Genomic DNA, 22,789 nt, shown 5'->3' with positions numbered 1-22,789 from the left:
GCGGCTTCTGCCGCAGCGAGACCCGTTCAAAATTCTGGGTCTCACACGTAGTGCTACCAAGGCAGAGGTAAAGATGAAGTACCGAGAGCTCGCTCGCATCTACCACCCCGATGCGGGGTCCGGTGACAGTGCCAAGATGGAGGAGGTGAATCACGCGTACAAGCTGCTTTTGAAGGAGGGTGGATACGAGCGTCTGCATCTGCCAGGCCCAAGCAGGGCGCGAGCGCATGGGACGAGCGGTCCTGTCGGGGGGACCTCGGAGGGTCGACGTCAGCCATTGCGTGAAATGGCGGCAGCGCCCTTTACTGTAGATCAGCAGAGCAGCGGCACTGGAGAGTCATCATCGCCTGCGTCTGCCGGTTCCACGTCGTCACTGCTGACGGACGAGGAGGTTGAGAAGGTGGGTGCGCTGGATCCGGCCACGGAGCGTCGCACACCAGAAGGGAAGTACTTGTATCAGAGCCGGGACGATCAAAGCTGGGTCGAGCTCGATCGCCCACTCCTGCGCGCGCAGCAGCCGCACTATGCGTCATTCTCGGCGCAGGCCGACATGAAAGCCGAGCTGCAACGCCGCGCCCTGCTGAAGGAAAAGGAGCAAAACGAAAAGAGCCACTTTCAGCGGGCGGCGGACCGTCTCGCGGACAGCGCTGAGTTGCCGACGCGAAATCCGCACTTGCTGCGTATCTACGCGCTCATTGTCGTGTGCGTCTTCTACCTGATGTACAAGCGCACGTTTGAGCGCACACATCACCAGAGGAAGCGCACGCAGTTCTACCAGGGGCTGGAGGAGAACCGAGAGGAGTTGATGGCGACTTATGAGAAGCATAAGGACGCCCTGCAGGTGACAGCGGTTGCTGCGGCGCTCGTCTTCCTTGCCGCCGCGGAGCACAAGACGGCCAACGACCCCGTCGTGCCGAGTCCGCCAGAGGTCTTTTACCGCTCTGTGAAACCGCCGAGTGACCACTACACTGTCGTCGCTGGCGGCTAAAAATCACACAGAAGGCTGGTGAATAGCTGAGTAGTAGCTGCCGAGGCTGCTGCGGTGTGAGCCGGAGACGAGGCAGGCAGGCGATCGGCTTGCTCGGGACCTTGTTGCATCGCTACATGTGTTGGGTTATGGGGGTGCGTTCTGCGCCTGCCCTTTTTTATCTTCTCGGTGTTGTCCGTAGCGCTTGCCGACGATCTGCTCAGAGAGAGATACCCATGAACACCATGAAGAAGAAGCGGGGCTGCCGGTGGAAGGGGAAATTTTTTTTTTCGCTTCGTACTTATGCGTAAGCGAAAGAGGCATACCACCAGGCAACGCCGGCCTCGAGCACGAAGGCCGGAACAGTGGCCCCAAGCGCCTCGTGGGGAGGAGGGGAGGGGGCTCTATTGGAAGGAATCGGAGACGCGCATCCTATTGGGTGTGGCACTGTCTCTTCTGGGGAAGTATACACCTCTCTCGATCTGTGCGTCTCTGCAAGTGAAGCGAACACCGGCTTCTGTGAAAAGCTTTTTGGGTGGTGCGTTGAGCACAACAAGCTTCGTGTGACATGGTCTTGAACACTAGGGGGTGGATGGGGCAGAGGAATGCAACTCTGCCACTCCGTTAGCGTTGTTCATGGCCTGCTCCTTCCCCGCCTGCTTTGGCTATACCCGCACAACCACCCCTCAAACAGAACACAGATTCCATTATATCTTGTCGCGGGGTTTGTGCTCGCATCGTCTTATTCGCTCTTCTCCCTCTCCTCCCTTGCTGCGTCGTCGCCCATGCGTGTGCGTCATGCGCGCATGCCGATCGCGTCTTTTATGGTTTATTGTGCGTTGTTTACTCTCTCCTGCCTCCGCTCGTCGAACGCGTCCGCGGGTATGTCATTGCACGTGTGGCCTTCTGCATCGATTACCCGGGGTTTTGTGTGAGCAGTTGCACTGGGACGTTTTCCTCCGTCCCGCGCTATCCAACACAGCCGCCCCTACCGACACCCTCACAGGCGCTGACTGACCAGTCCCAGCATACGAGCGCGATACAAGAAGAAGACGCGGCGAAACTCGCGCCGATCGACAAGAAGCATAGCGACGACACACGCACACGCACACGCACACGCACACGCACACGCACACGCACACACACATACGTATACGCATACGCATACGCATACGACAGAGACAACAGGCAACAACAACAAAAAAGGTGCGAGACACGAAGGCGGCAAGAAATCAAACGGAACAAGGAACAAAGAGCGCTGCACACATAAAAAAAAGATAAAGTACCGCGCTGCAGAGCAAGCGAGGAAAAACGGCAGAAAAGGAGGAGAAGCGGTGGCAGCTCACCACGCAACAGACGTTGACGTCGGAAGGGAGGAGGCACGAGTCTTTGGCTTCAGTGACATACTACATTCCTTATTTATACACACGCCCACGTCTATATACACTCCTTTATATCAACTCCGTAGGGAAATACAATAGTACGCTCCGTTGTTGTTGCACACACACACACACACACACAACCGTTGTCGTCATTCCCTCATCGTGCTCGCCATTGTGAAGGGAACCCCGCTGGATTTGCGCGCACAAAGGTCATCGTCCCCCCGCCTCGCTCGCTTTTCTGTCGCCGCCCTCCTCCCAAGTGTTGCACACACTTTGAATGAATTTCTTTCTGTTTGATCTTCGTCAGGCCCGCCTTCCACCCCTCTCAAGCCTCGCCTTTCCGTTCCTCGCCCATCTCCGCCCCTTTGTGCGACAAGGAAGCCCGTGCAGCAACGCTTACATCATCCACCACGACACGGAAGGAAAGCAAGGCGCCGGGGAGGGACGAAAAAGAAAGGACAACAGCACACGCCATTTTGTTGTTTCTCTTGAGAAAAAGAAAAGGCCGTTTCTTTGTATGATTTCCATCCTGCTTGTTCGTGTCCCCGTGGCTGTGTCTTTGAATCCGCGCTTTTCTCACGCTCTCTCCTTACATTGACGTTCGTGCCCCGCGAACCATACGCGCGGCAATCATCATCACCGTCCATCTCCTCTCCTCCTCCTTCTACATCCGCACAGCTTCCGTCGCCGTCTTCCCCCTTCCTCGCTCGGTTCGCTCTCGTTGCGCCTCCGATTTCCTTTCTTTTTTTTTCCGATTCGCGGCTTGAGGCGCCCGACACTGGAATCCACATTGACGCTCACACCCACTTTCGCCCATCACGGCCCTGTGGCGAAGAAGCGCAAGACACAGGCAACGAGGCAGTGACTGCTTGCACACTCAGCTTCTTGCTTTCGTCCTCCGCTTTCTCTGTTGTGCACCGTTGGGCCGCTGTTTGTGACGTTACGGCGATCGGTGCTGTAACTTTGTGCCACAGGCGGTGGTACGCCCTCCTACGCCATCTTCCCTGTTCCTCTGCACCTGCTTACTCCCCCCATTAGAAAACATCCGCCACTACCGAGGCACAGGCACTCGAGTGCATATACATTGTGCACCAAGAGACAGACACACACAGAGGCAAGAGGCGTCAAAGAGGCACTTGTCCACGTCACGCTTTTACGCAACACGCCAGAGATTGATCTTCAGTCCGTAACGGACTGGACCGTTTTAGGGTCACGTTCGCGTGCACGTGTGCGCACTGTTTTGCTTTTCGTTATTCTTATTTTTGCTTTGTTTCCGGCTACAGCTGTGGTACGCGGCACAGAGCGGGCGCTGGCGCTGGTGCACACGCAGGCACGATAGAGCCCCACACAAACCCCTCACACACACACACCGGCATGCCTATGTGGGAACGTGATCCTTCTGCGAGACTCTCGCCTACCTAAGACTCTGCTAGAGTGCATGTGTACGCGTTGGCTTGTACTGTGTGTGTGTGTTTGTACCCGTGCGCACAGAGCCATTCGCTCGTCTGCTTTGTTTTGTGACTGTGGGTAGCCATTGCGAGGGGCAATCGACAGCGGGCTTCATCGCTCGCTGACCATTTCTTTACCGGCTCCCGTTTTACCTTGCGAGGCCGCCCTTGAAACCTCTTCGTCCTCTTCTCGGACAAGCGAACACGGGCGCAAGAAAAAGAAAAGATATGGATTCTAGGAAGCGTTCGAACGTCGCCGCTGCCGCCGCAGAATTGGAGTCGTCCACCCAAGCGTCGTCGTCTTCGTCCTCTATGTGGGACAGGGGTGGCAGAGGCGGTGACGGCGCACCTGCGGCTGCCGCGGACCTGTTCAGCGCCGCTCTGCAGAGGCTGGGAAACACGCGTGGTGCTCCCGCCGCCCCTGGCACAACAGTGGTCGCCCCCTCGTCCTCCTCGGCTTCTGCCCAGAACCGTGAATGTGATAGCGACGGCTTTCTGAACAGCGATGAGGACAGCAGCGGTGCGAGAGACGAACAGAGGGAAGAGGCTAGTGGCTCCAGCGCGTCGTCGTTGTCATCCTCGGACGGCATGTGGGGTACTTTCAATGGCGCTGAGGCGAAGCTACCATTGTGCGACGGCGACGACGACCATGAAGCGAGCTCTTCCGGCGATGGCGGCGAGGACGGCGTTCTCTTTGTTCCAGATCCCGTTTTCGATCTCACCGCGCTGCAGCAGAAGGCGGTGATGCCTTGTCTGACGCAAGACCAGCTCCCTCTTGGTGCGACGGTGTGGGTGGTTGACGAGGACGACGTGGCCACGCAGCTGACCTGTAATTTTAGCGCATCGTACCCGCCCGTCTGCAACGGTCGGCTATGCGGCGAGGTGGTGCGGCATACCGGCCACATGACGCTGGTCCGCTTCCGAAGTAAGGCGTCGGACTTGTACTTCACGCTGTGCCTGCCAACGTCGTGTCTGTCGCTGCAGCCAATCGAGCCCTACGATAGTGCGCCGCATCATGACGACTCCTACGGCCTCGGCTCCGGTGCGTACGGCATGCTTGGACCTCGAGCTGCCTGTCGCGGGGGCGCGGAAACGTGTGGGAACGACGGCTGCGTGGGCCACTGCCTATTCGAAGCGATGCCGGCGTATGACTTTGAGAAGGTGCGAGGTACGACACTGGAGAAGGCACAGGAGGCGTTCTTTGGGGGCTTCTTCGAAAAAGCGCTGACCTCCGTTAACGAGTACATCGACGCTCAGCCGACGTCACCGATCGCAAGCACAAGCACTGACACAGATGCAAGCGCCAACCTTGCCACTTCCGGCGACGCACCCCCAAAGGCGGCTGCACTCGTAGACGCCCTAATCCTGCGCTCGCGCATCTTCGTCTTTCTCGAACGCTACCACGAAGCCCTCGTCGACGCGCAGCGGTGCGTTCAGTTAGAGCCGCGATGGGTGCGCGGGTATTTGAGCGTGGCGCGCGCGCACTGCGGGCTCGGTCAGTTCAGCGAGGCCGCCGCAGCCACCGGGCACGCGTGCATCATTCTGCCCTACAGTTTGGAGCTAGAGCGAATTAGGGAGTTGAACAATCACATGCACTACCTTCAGTCTCAGCTGCGGGCCGAAAAGGCGAGCTGCTACTTGGTTCTAGACTGCTACTATCGCAAGCGACTTTGCGTCAAGGCTTCTGTGACAGCGGAGACGGTGCTCTGCACGGAAGCCACGCCGATCGTTGCAACGCACTCGGTATTTGTATCCAAGGAACCGCCACACCGCTGCCCCGTCTGTTTTCGCGTCTTCAGCACGTCTGAGCAACCGGGCAGCGTGGTGCTGACCCCGGAAGCTGCGAACACCCCACCCACCAGGGATATCTCACCGCCGCCCTCCTCACCGGGGGGTACAGACATGGATGACGACGTTGAGTACTGCAGCACTGAGTGCACGCAGCGGGCGAGTCTTTACCGGCCGCTGGAGCTGAAGCATCGCGCCCCGCTGGCGCAGGTGCGGTCGTTGATCCTATCTAAAGGCGCCGTCACGCTCAACGTGCTGCCGCTCGAGATGGCCGCCATGACGGTGCGCCTCTTCCTAATGGTCGTTACGATTCACCGCCGTCTGTCCGCCAAGCGGCGAATCGAGGACTCGAGCCGTCGAAATGTCGACGGTGAGGCGCCGTGCTCCTGCCATGACAAGACGCGCACATGGCCTGATGTGGACGCGCATCTGGGTGGCGCACTAGTCAGCTCGCAGTGCCCCTCGCCGTCGCCCCCTGTGCGAGTCGAGACTTCCCTGCGGCGGCTCGGTGTCTACCCGCTCTGCACGGAGCCTATCGCGCACAACAAACTGGACGAGCTGAAGATCGTGTACGACACGCTCACGGCGGACTTCAAGGCCGAAGACCGCGCCATCTTTTCCTACGAGGTCCTGTCGCAGCTCTATGCCTATGTCTCAGCGTACTTCACCCCCGTAGACTTGAACTCGCTTCAGCCGCCGGACTCGTCAGGAGGCACCCCCGCGCATCAGACCGTCTTCTACCTGCCTCACTACGTGGGATGTATCGAGACGGCCAAGGTCATATCCTACACGACGTCTTCACGGCGCCGGCGGTCGAACGAGGAGTCGGCGCAGGCCGAGAATGATCTGCTTGCCTCCCGCGTAACGGAGAGACCTTCAATGAGTGAGATGACCGTGCCGAGCAGTACGCAGAGCAGCTCCACCCACAGCCACTCGAGCATTACCAGCACCGCCACCAGTGACGCGAACGATCTCGCCGCGGCAAGTATTAGCGACTCGAATTGTATGGTGCGCATGGGCCGGCCTCCAGCGTTGCTCGAGTTGGTCACGGTAGTCCCAGTGAACCGAGAGCGAAAGCTGCGTTGTGTCCCCGTGACAATCGCACTTGACTCCGATGTGGCGTAGAGACGCGCTCAGCGATGGAAGTGTGTATGGGGGGGGGAGGATGGGAGGGAGGTCCTTTGCGTGTGCTGAGGGAGAGTGCCGGATGAAACGAAACGCAGCCACGGGAAGGGAGACGAGTGTGGAAGTGGTGAGGGAGGGGGAGGAGTGTGGGGAAGGAGCTTGAATATAGGAAAGGATGAAAGCTGAGCAGAGGCAGCTGTGTTGCCCTGCGGATGGGTAACAAAGACACAGGTGGCGAAGATAGCATACGAAACCCGACTGCGCACACACGCATGCGCGTGGTTGCTCCTCTCCTCGGATGATCGTCAAAACAACACCGGTTACACACGCGGGCGCTACTCTACTGCACCCCTGCTTTGTTCTTGTTCTGTCTGCCCAACCACTCCCTCTTCCCCTACCCCTTTCATGTGCCTCACCTCTGACGGCTGCCTCCGTCCCTTCCCTTGTCATGATCGCATCGTCTCTCCTCGACCCCCGTGCAGCTGTTGAAGGTGCCCATTTCCGACGCTTTCTTCGGCACGTTGCGGTGCCGTTGTGTTTTCCCGTGTCTTCTCCGTTCTTGTTGTTGTATGTGCCTGCCTTCTTGCCGCTCTTTTTTTCTTTTTTATTATTGTTGCTCTTGTTAGCGACTTTACCTTTTCAAAGATGTCCAGCTCCTCTGTATGGCCTGTCCCACCGCCGCCACTATCTCGTCCATTTTATTTTTCCCATTTCCTTTCTGTCTTTCACGCTTCTTTGCTCACCTTGTTCTTCAAATATCGGCCTACCGTGTACCTCAATCGCCGTTCTCATCACCATCACAGTTATCATACCTTCTCTCTCCTCCCTCCTCCTCCTCCTCCTCCTCTGCGCGCTTGCTTGCTTGCTTGCTTTCTCTTTTGTATGTGCCACCTTCTCTGTCGCTGTTTGTGTACTCTGGTGTGTGTGTGTTCTGCGGTAACATTCTGTGAGAGCGTGGAGCGCGATCGGGATGTGAGCGGACGCAGTCCGATGCTGTCCGTTCTCTTTTGTTTTCTGTGCTCCCCCTTCGTCGGTGCTGTGTCGCCTTCTCACCTCCGCTTGCTCCCCCATGTTTCATCACGCATTTTCCTTCATGATAGTTGTGCGTCGAAACCTAGTCGTCTTCGTTTTTCTTTGATCTTGGTTTGTTTCATGTTGTTGTGTGTGGCCGTTTTTCTTTGTTTGCTCATCTCGTGCTGCGTCGAACCCCCGCCGCCCTCCCTCCCTCCCCTTTCTTGATTTCGACATGCGAGTAGCCTTTCACTGTCTACGCCCACTCTCCCGTGTATGTTGCTCCGCTTTTCGGCACAGATACATGTTGGTTTTCTCTCTCTAGTTTTTTTTTCTGTTCACGTGTTGTGACCCGTGTGTGTGTGTGTGAGGCGCCCTGACTCTTCAAGAATTTCATCTCCTTCCCGTTTTTGTGACGTTTTCGTGGGTTTCCTTTGGTGTTGTTGCAACTCCTGCGCCTTTTTCGTGATTTTCTTTCGCTCCCCCCCTCTCCCCTCTCGCTGTGCGTGGTTGCGCATTCTCGTTCCTCTTCGTGTCGTGGTGTGTCTCATGTTTTCTCTCTTTTTTTTTCGCTTTCCTTTTGGTCTCTCCATCTCTCTTTCGTTTGCGTGCTCAGTGTCCTGGCTAGCACCGTCTCCGTTGTGTCGCTTGCCGTGGTGGTGGTGGGGGAGGGGGAATGCTCGAACAAGGTTCAGTCCATCATACTTCTCTTCTCGTCGAGCTTCTTCGCAACACCGCTCTCCCACCCACCCCCACCACACCAGGAGCGCATAAAAGTGGAGGGGGGAGGGGCGGATACACCTGGTAGGACTGAAGAGTAGAGTGAGAATCACACCACCTCCAAGAAGAGGCCAAAAAGATATATAATGCGTGCACGGCGATGCTCGCGCCAGGTACCTGCCAGCTCACGCGACACGTTCTCGGTGCCTCACCCGTACGGTGGAGCGGATGAGATCCAGGCTGCGAACAAATCCTTCGAGATATGAGGGAACCCAAGCGACTAGATGGCGCAATGCTCTCTCGAGTGAAGAAGAACAACAAAAGAAACAGACAGAAAACGGGTGTAAACGAGCTAATCAGTCATTAAAGCTGTATGATTACTCTCTCCTCCGTGCACTGTTGTGTTTGAGGCAGGCGTGGTCCTAACGCCCGCATGCATCGCTGTCCTTCGTACCCCTCTTCTATCTCTTTTCCACACCTCCGCTGCTATTTTTTCTTTGCTGTCACGCACACCGCGGTTCGGCACTGAATCGCTACTTATTCTGACCTAAACCTCATACTCTCTCCCCTCGAGATGAGCGGGCCCATCAATCATTATTTCCGCCGGCTCCCCCTATGAGATCCCCCTTTTTTCGGTTTCATTTTGCGCCGCTTCTCTCCTCTTTTTCTCTTCCTGCTAGCACCGATCGCGACAAGGAGCGTGTGTGTGTGCGTGTGCGTGCGTGTGTGTGGCGCTTCATCTAGAGACACTGTACCGATTCCGTCACTGTATCTTTCTTTGTGTTTGTTTCGATTGCACACGGCCACCCACCTGCAACACACTTTTTCAGGCGTGTGTCTTCTGTGATTCCGTTTCGACTTCGCTTTCTCTCTCTCTTTGTGGGCGTCTCTCACACTTGTGGGCGTCGCATGCACATTTATGTATGCGTTGTGTGAACGCGCGCCGCCACGTCGCCCCCGTATTCACTTCTCTGTCCTCACCCCCCCCCCTTTCTCTGTAGAAGAGAGCCTTTACTGGAAAAAGGAGAAAGCGGCTTTCTTCGTTGCCTGTTTACCAGCGCTCTCTTGTGTGTATGCCTGTGCTTGTATGCGCCGCCTCTCTCCTCTCATTGTGACCATCACAGTAACGGAAAGGCTGTCACTCCCCACTCCCCCGCAATTTTCCCCACCTTTCCGCTAACGCGTCTGTCCAGTATCATCTAGTTGATTGATTGCAGTGACCCCTCCCCCCAATCCCCCCTCTCTCTTCCTCTCTCTCTGTTAAAGACACATAGATACGTGCGCCCCCTGTGTGTGCGTGTGTGCTGTTGCTCATCTAATATATTTAGTCTGCCTTCTTTTTTTTTCGTTCTACGTCTCCTGCCTTCTATGTTGTGCGCTGAAGGGGTCAGGAGACACTGGCATCTGTATCTCTCGTTGGTTGAAGACAGGCAATCGAGAAAGACTCGTCGCGGTATTCGTTGTTGTTTCCTTTTCTTTTGAGCTTGTTTCTTCTCACTCCACCCGCCCCTTCCCCTCCTTTACCCTTTAGCCTTTGTCAGCAGCAGCCACGGACGCATTTGTATGTCACAGCTCCTCGGAAACGCACAATCACACGCTAAGGTCACCGTGTTCGTGGCGCCTGTCTGTCTTTTTTTGTCTTGCTTCGTGCTTGTTTGATCCACTTCACATGTCTCCTCCCCCCTTCCCTCCCCTCCACGTGCATATTTCACTTCATTGATCTACCGTTGTCGTCAAAGCACCTTCGGCCGCGCACGCCGCATTTGCTCTCTCCCCCCCCCTCCATACACAACTTCCCGCCCATCGCGTAGCACTGCGCGTCTGACTGTCTGGCTGTCTCTGGTGGGCTGCTTTACACCCATCACTCTTCTCTGCTGCTTCTCAACGATCGACGTGACTCTCCCTCCCTGTCGCTCTTTTTCTTTCCCCGCCTTTTCTTTTGTCTTTGTCTTCTTTTTGCTGTGCCGTGGTGCGTGGTGACCGCCTCCGCCGCCCTCCTCGCTTCTCAATTTGCTCGCGGTTGTTGTCGCTTGTTTTTTTTTTAGAAGTGGTTCGTCGTCCTCGGTGTTGCGTATCGCTTTGTTGTTGTTGATTTTGTGGCGTTCTACCTGCGTATGGTTTTCCTTCTGCTTGTTCTCCCTTGCGCGCACCCGACTTCCTCCCCTTCTCTCAGTTCCCTCGTCAGTCCCTTTGAGGTGGCTCTCTCTATAGACTGCTTTGACTACTTGTATATCTATATATCCGCGCCTCTGCTCTCTGTCTGTACGGTGGTCTATCTGTTTGTTTTTGTTTGCTCTCCGTCTCGTCAGCGCCGTCTCCCTGCTCCGTCTTCCTCTAAGAGGCCCTCCTCCCCACACACACTCATACACATACCCAACAAAGGCACCTTCGCGAGGCAATCATGTTCAAGAGTTCGCTAGCCACACACAGCAGCATTGACCATGATTTGTTTCCACTGCTGACGGTACGCAGCTGCGTGAGCGAAGCCGACGAGAGCAAGAATGGGCCGCGCTTCTGCGCTGAGGACAAGATGACCGGCGGTGCGTACGAGATTCGAAGCCGCAAGCTTGACTTGGAGGCGGAGAAGCTCGTAGACGGCACTAGTTGCCGAGGCACCCACCGAAACCTATCACCGAAGGATCTTTGTACTATTAGGCGGCAGCAGGAGCGGATCGACGTCCTTCTTTCTGCCACCGCCCACTGCGCGGTGCCGCCGTGCGTGGCGCTGCCGGTCGACGTGTACATTCAGGAGCAGCCGTCCACCGGTTACACCTACGTGGCAAGTGTGGATGCGTTCTCCGGGCTCTCACTGGGTGACATCATTCGCTCCGGATGGGGCATGATGGAGGAGAGCGTGTTTCTAGAGATTCTGAACGCCGTGGAGGCATTCGGCTACGCGAGTGCCAGCCTGCCCCCGCATGGAAATCTTAGCTCTGACGCTATCAAGCAGCTGCTCATCGTGCGCGACGGTGCCTCGGAGGCGCGGCAGCCATCGCGGTGGGTGGTGAGCGATTGGCTGCTGCTCAGCGACGACAGCGTCACCTCATTCGACCCACAGGCGTTTGTGTCTGACCTGGAGTGGGTGCTGCATTCCTCTTTTGCACAGCTGCACATCTCGGCGACCACCGCGCAGGGGAGCACCCTCATGCCGGCGGCCCGTATAGAGGGGCTCGTGGGTGAGACCGTCGACCGCATTCGCGCTCATCTGCTCCGCCAAGGCGCGGAGGCACACCACACTTCCTTCGCTGACGGCTTGACCCAGCCGTCTGACGGGGGTCTGCAAACGGATACGAAAGCCTTTTATGCACACCTGGATGCTTCTTCCTCCGGGGTAACCGACGTTGACGGCGCCAGTGCGAGGCAAACCTCGGCCAGCAACGAGGATGGCGTCCCAACCTCCTTCGATACTGCTCACGACAACACTGCCAACTGGGCTTCCGCTACTGCAGGAAGTGGGGTCGAATGTCAGACTACTACGCCGCCATCGGCGCCTCCGCAATCGCTCTCTGACCCTAACGCGGCGACCGCGGGCACTGCTGCCGCTTCCTCGCTCAACACACTGCCAGCTGCCTCGCTGGGGAACAACAAGAGTCAAGACTCGCGCGGCGCTGCGGACAAGCGCGACAGCGCGAAGGAAGGCCTCCGCGTCGCTCGACAGATGTCTCTCAAAGACAAGGTGGCCTACCATCAAGCCGCGCTTCGTAGCGAGCAGCTTTTGGTGAACAAGCACCGTCGTAAGAACGCCCCGCTGCCGCCACGGCCCCAACCGGTGTCGACGTACACACACAACGTGCGCCCTATCCTCTCCCCAAGTGCCTCTGAGGAGGACGAGGAGTTCTACTACGGCCCGCCTACGCTGAGGTCTCCAATTGATGTAAAGCCGAGCGCGTACTTGATGCAGGGCCGCCGGGTGTCGCCGAACGGGCGAGGCGCCGGGAGCGCTCGCACGCTTCAGTCCCCACACAGCGCTCGAACGCTGAACGACGAAGCGCGGACCCCGTGCGAGCGCTCGCGATCGGCGACGACGCCGCCGCAGTCGAAACAGCCGCGGGCAACTACTCACGCATCCGCGTCTTGTGACCAGCTGCGCGAGCGTCTCTTAGATGACGTGGTGAGCATAGCGGTGCTGAATCAACGCCGGCGGGTGGAGAACCATCTTCTTCAGCAGGAAGCAGAGCGTCGCCGACGAGAGCAGCGGCAGCAAGTGCTTTCTCTGTCCACACCGCCTCGCGGCGCTGCCGGACAACACCTTTCCACGCCAGACGTTCTGGACAATCCCCGAGCGTCCATCTCCTACCCTGCTGCTCCAAACTCCCCTTCCGTAGAAGCAAAGGCTGCCGAGGCCGCCGACAATCACCGGCGGGCTTCTCGACGACGGTGCACGGCGTCATGCGGCCCCGCCGCAAACGTGAGCCACGGCGGCAGTGCATTACCTTCATGTTATCGTCTGGGCGTTTCGGCGGCACCCTATGACGCAGCTATGAGCCGCTTTGCCGATGCGAGCAAGAGCCCAGAGCCAACGCCGCCGTCACCACATTGGTGCCGTAATGTTCGCCACACGTTCTGTGGGAAGAAACCCGCTGTGAAGGCTGCGGGTGGCACGCGGGTGGCACCACCACGGGCATCTGCACGTGGTGCAGCGACCACCGCAGTCGCAGGCCGATTGCCGCAGACGGCAGGCAAAACCACGGTGCCGTCACAGACTGTCTCGTACGGCGTCCGCCCCGGCGCGGCGCCCACGATAGTGCGATCGGACACGACTAAAACGTCCGTTAACGCACGTGCCGCTGCGGGGATAGGAAGGGTAGCAACCACAGTGATGGCCGGGCGTGGTAATAATCTGAGCCGACAACTTCCTGCGGGTGCCGTGCCTCGCTCTGGCCGTAGCACAACGGCTGCTGGAAATCGAGCGGCTTGGGCTGTCGGACAACAGCAGCTCTCTGCAAGGGCGAAGGCTGTCACGCCGCTAATGCAGAGAGACACTCGCGCCTCAACCGCATCGCCTCTGAGTTCCCCGCGACAGAAGACAGCGCAGCCGTCGGCGGCCGTGCCCTTTGTAAAACCGCTGCCTTTCGCTTCCGTTGCTGGATGCCTGACGTCTCCACGTGAGGGACCAACGTTGATTGGTGCGAGCAGTTCGCCTCCTGCCAGGCGTGTCGCTGTAGTGCCGCTGGAACCCGCACGGAGATCCGCCGCAACGTCTTCCGGCTCGTTTTCGTACTTCTCCAACGGGTCTACTCGAAACTCCGTCATGGATGCAAAGTTGCAGGCGCTGCGGTGCCCCAACACTGCTCGCCCGCCCCCGACACAGCCGCGGGTTGCCACGTCCCCGCGGGTGTACCAACGCGTGGCGTCGGCCGGAGTTCTCCGCTCGCCTCGTAAGGGTGTTGGCGTCACGCCTCCTCGACGATCAGCAGCAGCGACGGCAGCCACCGCACGTCAGCCCTCGTCGTCGATTCGCGAAGTGTCGCGTACTGTGCTACAAAAGCCAGCGAAGCCGGAAGCTACCACTGCGATAGCGCTCCGCACAACGCAGCCACGACTACCCGTTGCTGCCGACTCTGCCTCGGCGAAGGGCCTTGCATTCGTCGATAGCAAGTCATTACAGCTTCTGGTGCTGCAGAAAGTCTCTACAAGTCTCTTGGCTACACACGCCGACACCCTTGACAGTCAGAACGCCGATCTGCCGCTGGCTTCCGCGCACGAGGATAGCCTGAACTCACCGCACACCCCGCCACCACCGGCTATTACTAAAGGTGCTGCTGCTACGGGGGCTGTACGCCAATTTACTGGCACGGATCCTCCGGCTCAAAGCAATCTGGCCGAGATTGAGAATCGCGCGCCACGAGGCAGGAATCCCGGAGGGTCGAGCCTGTCTCTTGGCAGCCGTTCGGTGACCGCGTCGGCTTTTCAGACACAGAGGGAAAATAAAGGTAAGGCGCATGTGGCACGGCTGTGCGCTGAGCCGCTGACGCTGGGTAGCGTGCGTCCGGTGAAGAAAGCATCGCCCGGCATTTCGCTCCTGCGTCATCAAAGCTCCACCATGTAATGCGAGTAGCATCGGCCAGTGGCAGAAAGCGTCGGTGCAGGGGCCACATCTGCCCACCATCAAAGGTGTATCTTTTTTCCCCCTCCCTCACGGAGCGCAGGCGCGCATCTCTCTGTTTCCTTCCCTACCCGTATTTGTGTCTGTGTGCGTGAGAGAGGGCATCAAAGCAAATGAAAAGACGCAGGCGATTGTTTCGGGTCGTCCCGCCGCTTGGTTCTCTCTCCTTTCTTTCGAAGGCCGCTGCGTGCGCTGATTCACCACCGCTTCTGTTTGAACAAGGCAGGCGAGACGCCGAAGGGGCTGCTGCACCCTGTAGCTCTTCGTTGGCGAAGAAGTAGGGAAAGGGCTCACCGGCACGGAGGCGAAAGGCACCTCGGAGTTTGAAACATTACGAGGAGCGCAGCTGGAGCGGAAGGGGAGGGGGACTGGCTGGCTGGTTGGCTGCCGTTGGCCTGCAGCTTCGCCGTCTTCTCTTTTGAAGGACCGCGGCCAGAGGAAGCACGCACCCTCCGCTGCTCCTCATATCGTCTTGCCCTCTCTCTCTTCTCGTTGAGACAATTTGCCTTTCCATCTTGTGTGCTTCTCTCTCACCGACCAACAGTCCTATGTGGACTGCCGACCGCATCCAAGGACGGTGACGTGCTTGTCTCCAGCGTGCCTGGAGCTGCCCACAAGGAGGAGGAGAGAGTTGCGATAACCCTGTACAAGAGCGGCACCCACAGCGGCAGTGCTGTTTCGTTCCTCGCTACGCACACACGCACACGTTGGTGTGAGTGTGTGTGCGTGTGTAGCGCTGCACCTGCGACTTGGATCTCCGCCGCTACATCTGCTTGCGCTTCCTTCCCACCCATACCAGAAACACACATTACAGGACATTTTAGATGCTCTTCATGGCCGCCTCCGATTCCCTGCTGGGTGATACAGCGTGGACTTCCGCGTGTGCAACGGGTACGGTGCTGGGGTGTGCCGTAGCGTTCTTTTGTGCAGCCATCGTGCATCAGTTGGCAAGCCGCCACGCGGCGTCGAAAGAGGCGGTCGCGTCACCGGTGTTGTCACGACGAGATCGAGCCGCCAAGCTGCTGGAGGAGTTGCGCAGGCAATCTGCTACTGCCGCTACTGGTCACCCACATGCGGGTGAAGGCGCGGCTTCCAACAAGGACAGCTGGGAGTCGGCAACGAGCGGCAGTTCCGACGAGGACAGCGACAGCATCGAAGTAGACAGCGAATACGAGCAGATGGAGGCACTGCGGCTCAAGATGGTCTTCGTCGTTAGCAGCAGAGTGCAGCCGAAGATTACAGCGCAGGAAGTGGCTGTGCTCACGGCGTCGGCGGGCGTACAGCTAGTCGAGCTGCTTCAGCAGGGGGCTAGGCTGAGCGCAGCTGTGGGTGCGCCCGCATCCGAGTCTCCCTGTGCGGCAGACTCACAGGATCATCAGCGCTGGCGCCATTGGTACCTGTGGTGGAACCGTATTGGCTGCGGCAAGATTACGCTAAGGTGCCCTGACAAGGACACGATGGAGCTCATCGTGGCTACGGCACAGAAACATCGACTGCCAATGACGATGGCCCGGCGTTCAGAGATGACTGCCGACGGCGGTGTGCCGGCTGAAATAGTGGCAAAACCCTCCGACGTTGTTGTTGTGGCGCTGGGCCCAGCCCCGTCGAATGTACTCGAACCGATCACGGGCTCGTTGAAGCTCTTCTCGTAATGGAATGTGTGCGACTCGCTCTCTTGTAACGTGTGCCGTCGTGTCTATGCGCTGTCACTCCTCTGACCTGTTTACACATACACCTCTATCCTCCAGGGGTGAACGTGACGTTGTGCTAATCCAGCATACGATGAGTGGGGGCGGTTCATGCGACAGGAAGACGAAGGGGAAAAAAGCTATCCGTCTCTGCATTGTGCTCGAGCAAAAATAGTTGCAGTGAATCCTGCGATCCGCAACTGCATGCACGCCGCCAGTGGAGGCGAAGGCGTCGGTTGCTGGAAGGAAGGGGTCTCTGTGGGGACCTTTTCGTCGTGATTACAGTGCCCACCGAGGTGTCCAGCCACTGAGTGCGGTGTGGTCTCCACACCTGTGCGCGCTTGTTTCTGCGCAGACCGACGTGCACCTGCACCTACACGGACACCATTGTGGACCTGCGCTGCGTAGGTGCAGTCCCTTCCATGTCCCGGGTTGGTGTCTCTGTGTTTCTCCTCGAGGCGCTGGCAACTCTTCTCCGTTGTTCCTACCCTCTACTTCTGCCTCCGTAACACAGTACAGCGCGCGAGCAGACCCCCCCCTCCTCCTCCTCGCCAACACACACGCACACACAGGCACATAGAAAGTGGTACGTTGTTCGCACTCACAGATACACAACTTGACCCTTGCTTCTTACCCAGTGCGCACACGTACACCACCGGAACATCTATATATATATATACATAAATGTGTGTATGTGTGTCTTGACGAGATCAAGGCCGTGAACTACCGTGAAGGAGGACACTAAACCGTTGAGTTCGGCCGTCTTTGTCTGTGTTGGGCAAGCTGCTTCGGGTCTTTTTCTTTTGTGCCTCGGCGTACGCGCGGAGGCGCTCGAACCCTTGAAGGCTTTCATCGCTCGCGTCGCCACCCCCTTACTCTACCGCGCCGCGTTTTTTTTTGTGTTGCAGTACCCGTTCTTTCTGTTGGTCAGCCATGCAACCGCGTAAGACGCACACCTCGCTTCATCTCAGCCACGAGGCCGTTACGATACAATGGAATGCGACACAGGACGGTGGCTCTGTTCTGCTTGTCAGTGGAAAAGTAGAGCTGTTTCGTAGTTCACTGACGCGCAACTTGCGCTACGCCTTTCCAGCGGAGGCGTGCATTGTCCTGGAGGCCTTTGGTGACGCCGTTGTGCAGATCGAAGGAGACGCAGTTATCGTGCAGACCCCGATAAGCAGTGTCCTCGATGAGATCCACGCGCTGCTAGACACTGCGCGCGTGGATGCAATGCTGGCCATTGACGAGCGCGGCAAGAAAGCACTGTCCAGCACCGAGGAGCTCAAAGACTCTTGGCAGGGCCCTCGTGTGCTTGTTGTCGGAGAGAACCAGTGGGAGAGGGAGATGGTCTCGCGAGCACTGCTCAACCTCGCGGTTCGCGGCGGTAGCCCGTACGGCATTTGCTACGTGGACGTCGATGTGGCGATGCCTATGGTGGGCTGTCCAGGTACAGTGTCGGCTGCGTTTGTGGAAGAGCCGGTGACAGCTCCGGAGGACTTTGGTGTGATGATGCCGCTGTCGTTTTTTCACGGCACGGCCTCTGTCACGAGTGCGACGCTGAAGCGCTACTTGGATCTGTGCGTCTGTGCGGCGCAAGCAGCTACCTCGCTCGGGTTCGCCAACTCCAAGTTTGAAGCGGGCGGCTTCTTGATCCACTCGTTGTCCCCTTCCACCGAGATTCAGTACGACGTGCTGAGCGACATCCTCTCCATTTTCGCGGTCACGCACGTCGTCATCACCGGCGCAGATTGGGAGCTGGAAAAGTTTCTTTACAACGCTGTCTTGGGCCGCACAGTGCACTTTGTGCGGCTGCCGAAGCTGGCGGGTGTGCAGTCGCCCAGCCCCGCCGGGGCGGAGCAGCGCCGACGCGCGCAGCTCGAGCGCTACTTTTTTGGCACCCCACGTACTCCTCTGATGCCGATGCGCGGTGTGGCACGAATGTCGGAGTTGGTGCTTCTCCACGCGGAGACATTCGAGCCACTGAGCTGGAGAGAGGTGCCGGACCTGGGTGTTGCCGCGGTCGTCTGGGCCGACACGGCTGCATCTGCCGCGGAGGCGAACGTCGCGGGGTTTGTTGCCTTCCTGGAGGTCGGAAAGCAATTTGTCAGCTTCCTCGCTCCATCCGGTGGCGAGTTGCCCAAGCCCTTTTTGGTGGTCTCGCCGTCCCTGCACCTGCCACGGGAACTGGTGATGCCCCTGCCAGTAACGTAGTGGGCAACCGGACACTGAGCGGACACGCGAAGAGGGTCCCACGCATCTCGTGCACCTGCGCCTACCGGGAGCACAGAGACAGGTTCCCACATGACAGCCGCGGCTAGCGGCCCCAGCAACAGCAAACGAACATGCCGACCAACAGAAGAGTGCCACGCCTCACCTCCCCTCTTTCTGCTGCATTGCGGCTGCCCCCAGCGATGCAGAGGACTCGGCGTCACGCACACGGCTACAGACTCGCCTCTTGATGGGTGCCGTGCTGGAAGGATGTGACCATCAAGCATAAGAGACGAAGCGGAGAAGCGATCTAAAAGATAATTCTTCAGAAAAGAGCAGCGCTCGATGCCACACGTGGCGCGGTGCTGATTCCGCCGCGGAGACCTTTTCCAGGTTAAAAGCCATATCTTGTGTGCGCCCGTAACGGGAGGGGCGCCTCCGTGCGTAACATGTCGAATATGTTTTCTCTCCACCTCCCCCGCTCCGTCTCCGCTCCGTTACCCTTCGTCTTGTTTTAGTCACTGTCCGGCACGCAGGAAGTAGAGTACCAATACGGGTCGTCACGCCCTTCTGCTGACCACTCAAACAACGACGCACGAGCGAGAAGCGGTCGCCCACGCGCGTTCTTCTCTCCCCCTCCTCCGCCCTCCCTTCACCCCCCCCTCCTCTGATAAACAGAAGTGCGAAGAGACGAGTCCCAAAGGCGGCACTTCAGACCCTCTCGCCCAAACATGCAGTCGGGTGCCCCCACGATAATGAGCGGCTTCCACCACGCCGACGCAGGGACGTCCAGCACGCATTATTTGCCCAAAATCAGTTCTAATCTTGAAACTGTCCGACTTACCTATGGTGCTTTTCTGCGGCTTTGCCTGCACTCTACCGTGTACTACGGCAGCCAGGGCTTTGTCGCGGAGAAGGTGTTTGGCCACAAGGGCGCCATGATCATCTCAGAGCGCGAGGCCATGCGCTACGTTCTCTCCATGGGGGCCGAGGTGGGCATATCGGTGCTCCTCATGCCTGTCCGCTACCTAGCTGCCTCCACAACTCCGCGCTTTATGCTGGACTACATGTTCACGCGTTGGTCGGATGTGCTGGCGCTGCTCGATCGCTTCAATCCTAGCACCTACGCCAGTTACGCCATATACGCCTTCGCAAGCTCGGACGACGAATGGAACTTCGACTTCTTCACCTGGCAGATTCCCTCGGTGGTTATGACGATCGGCAAGCTGATTGCGCGCCGGCGCCTTGTAGGGTCAGCGCGGTGCCGCACAAAACGGGTCTTTTGCGTGCTGCTGTCACAGCTGGTTTTGCGAGCGTACATGTCAACTTTTTCCGTCATGATTCCTGAGCAAGGCTCTGAGGCGGTGGTGGCGATATTGGTGACTGTGTTGGAGGGCATGGCAACTTCGTACCTGGCGCGGCACACGTGGCCGTTTCCGTGGGACGACGTTACGCACATCGCCTCCACGAACACGACGAGCTCCTCTACCGCCATGGTGTCGGAGTCGGCGGACACGCCGCCGCGAGACCACAGCAGAAGCACCGAGAAGCCGGGCGATGACGCGGACTGGAAGTAGGGCGTGTGCTGACGGAAGCCGAGGGAGAGGCGAATGCGAAGGGGAGGAAAACCAAAAAGGGGGGAGGCATACGGCGAAAGGCCCACGCAGTTCCACTCGATCCCGTTGCAGTCGTGTGCTTCGCTGAAGTGGATTACATGGCCTGCTGTCTAACGCCTTCGTTGGAATCAGGTCACAGCAGTCACACGTGCTATTCGCAAGGGACAGGAGAGACAGCATATGCAGTTTTCTCTACGCGGGTTGTGCTGTTTCGCCGGCTCGGCGGCCACGGTGTTGTGGTTGTTGTGGTGGTGGTGGTTGCTCGTGCTGATGATGTTTTGGGTCTCGTGTTTCTTTTTTTTCGTCCCGTACTCGTGCCTATTATTCCATGTGCGCCTCCGATCTTCCTTCTCTTGCTCGCCTTCTTCTCCTTCGCCTGTGTGTGTGTGTGTGTGTGTGTGTTGCTTACTAGCTTATGTGTCTCTCACCTTTTTTTCTGCTTCCACTATGCTTTTTTTGTATGCGTCCGTGTATGTGAAACTGTGCTCGTGTCTGACATGACGGCGACGCGCTTTTTTTTGGATGCTGTAGCTGCCGCTGTGGTGGTTGCGCTACGCGAATCGAGGGTTGACCGCTGCATGAGGCCGTGTTGATGTGCTGTAGACGCGAGCGGAATAAAGGAGAGCTGGTTTGTTGGGCTTCTTTCCAACCCACCCCACACGTATGTAAACGCAGGGCAGATGCAGATGTCAGCAGGCGTTGCTGCTCTTCCTCGCGATAAAATTCACACCAACAGCAGAAAAAAAAGAGCCCCAATCACAAAACCGCTCTCTCGCTTGACCTTTTTCGGCCCACCTTCCCCGCTCCGCACATACACACACACATACACTAACAAGGACTCATGGGTTGCTCTTGTGAGGCCAAGTATCCCTCGGCTTCCTCTTTCTAGTTGGTCGCGGTGTGTGTGTGTGGGGGGGGTGAAGGTGTTTGTCGTGGTTGCTCTTATTGGCGTAGTTGCGCACGCACTCTCCTTCGGTGGGTGTGTGCGTGTGCGGGTGCTCGATGAAGTTTTTGATTATTGCCTTTCGCTGTTTGCTTCATGCGGGTGTTCGCGTCTGCGTTCACGTTCGTCTTCTTGTCGTTTGATGCTCGTTTCGTCTGCGACACGTTCATCCGCCCGCCTACTCAACACTTTTTTTTAATTTTGTTTGGTCACCCCCTCCACTTCGCGAGTCCTTTGAATACTTCGCGTGTGAGCCGCTCTTGTTCTCGCCGTGGAATAGACGGACACTGTGTGCGGTGATCTCTGAGTGGGAGAGGGACATGTCGAATGTGTGATGCTGCCACCAGCAGGGAAGGCCACTGCAAATAACGTGCAGTAGTGCAACGACGAAGGGTGACCGGTGAAACTGTTGAGAGCAGGGGGAGAGGGGGGGGTAGGTGCGCGCGCGGCCAGCGGTCAAAATGTAGGTATAGCCGCGATCGCACCACGAGAAGATCTACCCGGGCGGAAAGCAAGAAGGACCTGCGCAGACACACGCGTTTTGGCGGATCGTTACTTTTTCGGACCACACAGCAAACAGACGCAACAACGCAAACAAAAAACGACGAGGAGCCGGGCGCGAGGCAGCTGTGTTAATCGTTTGCATGGAGGAACAAACATCCCCTAAAACGCAGATGGATGAGTGATGGAAAAAGAAAAGACAAGGGACTCACGTCCACGTCGGGACCACGCGCTAAAACTGCACGAAAAACGAAAGGATCTGACAAGCCGCACATGGAGAGAGTGTGTGTCTGCGGCTCCCGCTCACCGCGCGATACGGTCGGGGGATGGCGCTGAGTAAGCGAGGAGAGGTGCAAGAGGTGCATACAAATGGCGGAACGAGTGGTGTTACAATGCAAATACCCAGTGCAGGCTGCTCGGCGAGGTCGTCGCAGCAGTGGGTGAAACCGGGACGCTGCTCGTTTTTTTTGTCATGCGTTCATCTCCCCTCTGCGCCCTGTCCCTCTGTCCTTCGGTGACTACACCGTAAGTGGACTTACGCGTTCTCATTGCCGTTGCTGCTGCGACTGTTGCGTGTACTCTTCTTCTCCTCTCTTCCTATTTTTTGCCTTGGGTACTCCACGACGTGCCTTCTGCTGCACTTGATGTGGTGATAAACGTTCTTCTCTAGCCCGTTCTCCGGCTTTCCGTCATGCAGGGCCTGTGGAGAACCACCTTTGATACATTCCTGGACTCGCTGATCCGACACCGCCACCTCCCTTCTCTTCCATAGCAACACATAGACAAGCAAGTTTTGCTTGTGTGCGTGTAAGGGGGCGCGCGCTTAGGAGCCCATCTTCGTGTAGGGAGAGTCCGCTGGGCGTTTCTCCTTTATTTTTACGCGGACGGTTGCAGCTACTTGCGACACACACACAAAAACTTATACGCATACAGCATCTCTCTCTTCTCAAGCGTGCACTTGACCATCATCGCATTTTGCTGTACCGGTCTGAAGCCTCACACTGAGGAGACGAAAAGTGCTGGGGGAGGGGGACGGAAAACCTGTGTCAGGCCTTCTCATGTACAGTAGGAACTTTTCTTGCACCGTAATCTTTTTTCTTTGCCTTTGAACGCCACTCAGCGTTGCTGTGCAGCATCACAGACGTGGTGGATGGGTTACTCACCCTTGTGGCAGGCATACGCACTCAAACACACGTGGAAAAGAAACGCTGGCGGTGGGGACGCCGTTCTTGCCTTGTTTTGATTTCTCGTATTGTATTCGTTGGGGACGTTCTTTTTTTCCCTTG

At 57.6% G+C, this 22,789-nt stretch overlaps 6 protein-coding genes across 6 annotated transcripts in view; all 6 read left to right on the top strand.

The window, feature by feature from the left end:
• The window catches only part of LMXM_29_2450 (DnaJ domain protein-like protein), a gene marked incomplete at both ends in the record, with an annotated part of 1,011 nt that extends 23 nt beyond the window's left edge, over positions 1-988 (top strand). Inside the window, one exon of the mRNA XM_003877340.1 lies at positions 1-988. This exon is cut by the window's left edge and continues 23 nt beyond it. Within this exon, the coding sequence (XP_003877389.1) occupies positions 1-988 (988 nt within the window).
• A 3,397-nt stretch (positions 989-4,385) lies between these two features.
• LMXM_29_2440 (conserved hypothetical protein) lies at positions 4,386-6,710 on the top strand (the record flags this gene model as incomplete). The annotated part of the gene is made up of 1 exon (XM_003877339.1): positions 4,386-6,710. One exon carries the CDS (start codon positions 4,386-4,388, stop codon positions 6,708-6,710), a length of 2,325 nt encoding a protein of 774 aa, XP_003877388.1.
• Positions 6,711-10,842: 4,132 nt separating this feature from the next.
• On the top strand, positions 10,843-14,490 carry LMXM_29_2430 (conserved hypothetical protein; the record flags this gene model as incomplete). The annotated part of the gene is made up of 1 exon (XM_003877338.1): positions 10,843-14,490. The coding sequence occupies one exon, from the start codon at positions 10,843-10,845 to the stop codon at positions 14,488-14,490; it is 3,648 nt and encodes a 1,215-aa protein (XP_003877387.1).
• A 1,235-nt stretch (positions 14,491-15,725) lies between these two features.
• On the top strand, positions 15,726-16,199 carry LMXM_29_2420 (conserved hypothetical protein; the record flags this gene model as incomplete). Its single annotated transcript, XM_003877337.1, has 1 exon — positions 15,726-16,199. One exon carries the CDS (start codon positions 15,726-15,728, stop codon positions 16,197-16,199), a length of 474 nt encoding a protein of 157 aa, XP_003877386.1.
• A 969-nt stretch (positions 16,200-17,168) lies between these two features.
• Positions 17,169-18,446, top strand: LMXM_29_2410 (pre-mRNA cleavage complex II Clp1-like protein; the record flags this gene model as incomplete). Its single annotated transcript, XM_003877336.1, has 1 exon — positions 17,169-18,446. The coding sequence occupies one exon, from the start codon at positions 17,169-17,171 to the stop codon at positions 18,444-18,446; it is 1,278 nt and encodes a 425-aa protein (XP_003877385.1).
• Positions 18,447-19,198: 752 nt separating this feature from the next.
• LMXM_29_2400 (conserved hypothetical protein) lies at positions 19,199-20,020 on the top strand (the record flags this gene model as incomplete). Its single annotated transcript, XM_003877335.1, has 1 exon — positions 19,199-20,020. The coding sequence occupies one exon, from the start codon at positions 19,199-19,201 to the stop codon at positions 20,018-20,020; it is 822 nt and encodes a 273-aa protein (XP_003877384.1).
• Positions 20,021-22,789: the final 2,769 nt, after the last annotated feature.

The sequence above is a fragment of the Leishmania mexicana genome, chromosome 29, assembly GCF_000234665.1.
Source record: "Leishmania mexicana MHOM/GT/2001/U1103 complete genome, chromosome 29".
In the NCBI taxonomy this organism is placed as follows: domain Eukaryota; phylum Euglenozoa; class Kinetoplastea; order Trypanosomatida; family Trypanosomatidae; genus Leishmania; species Leishmania mexicana.
The sequence above is the reverse complement of the archived record's forward strand: the minus strand, read 5'-3'. Positions and strand labels throughout refer to the sequence as shown.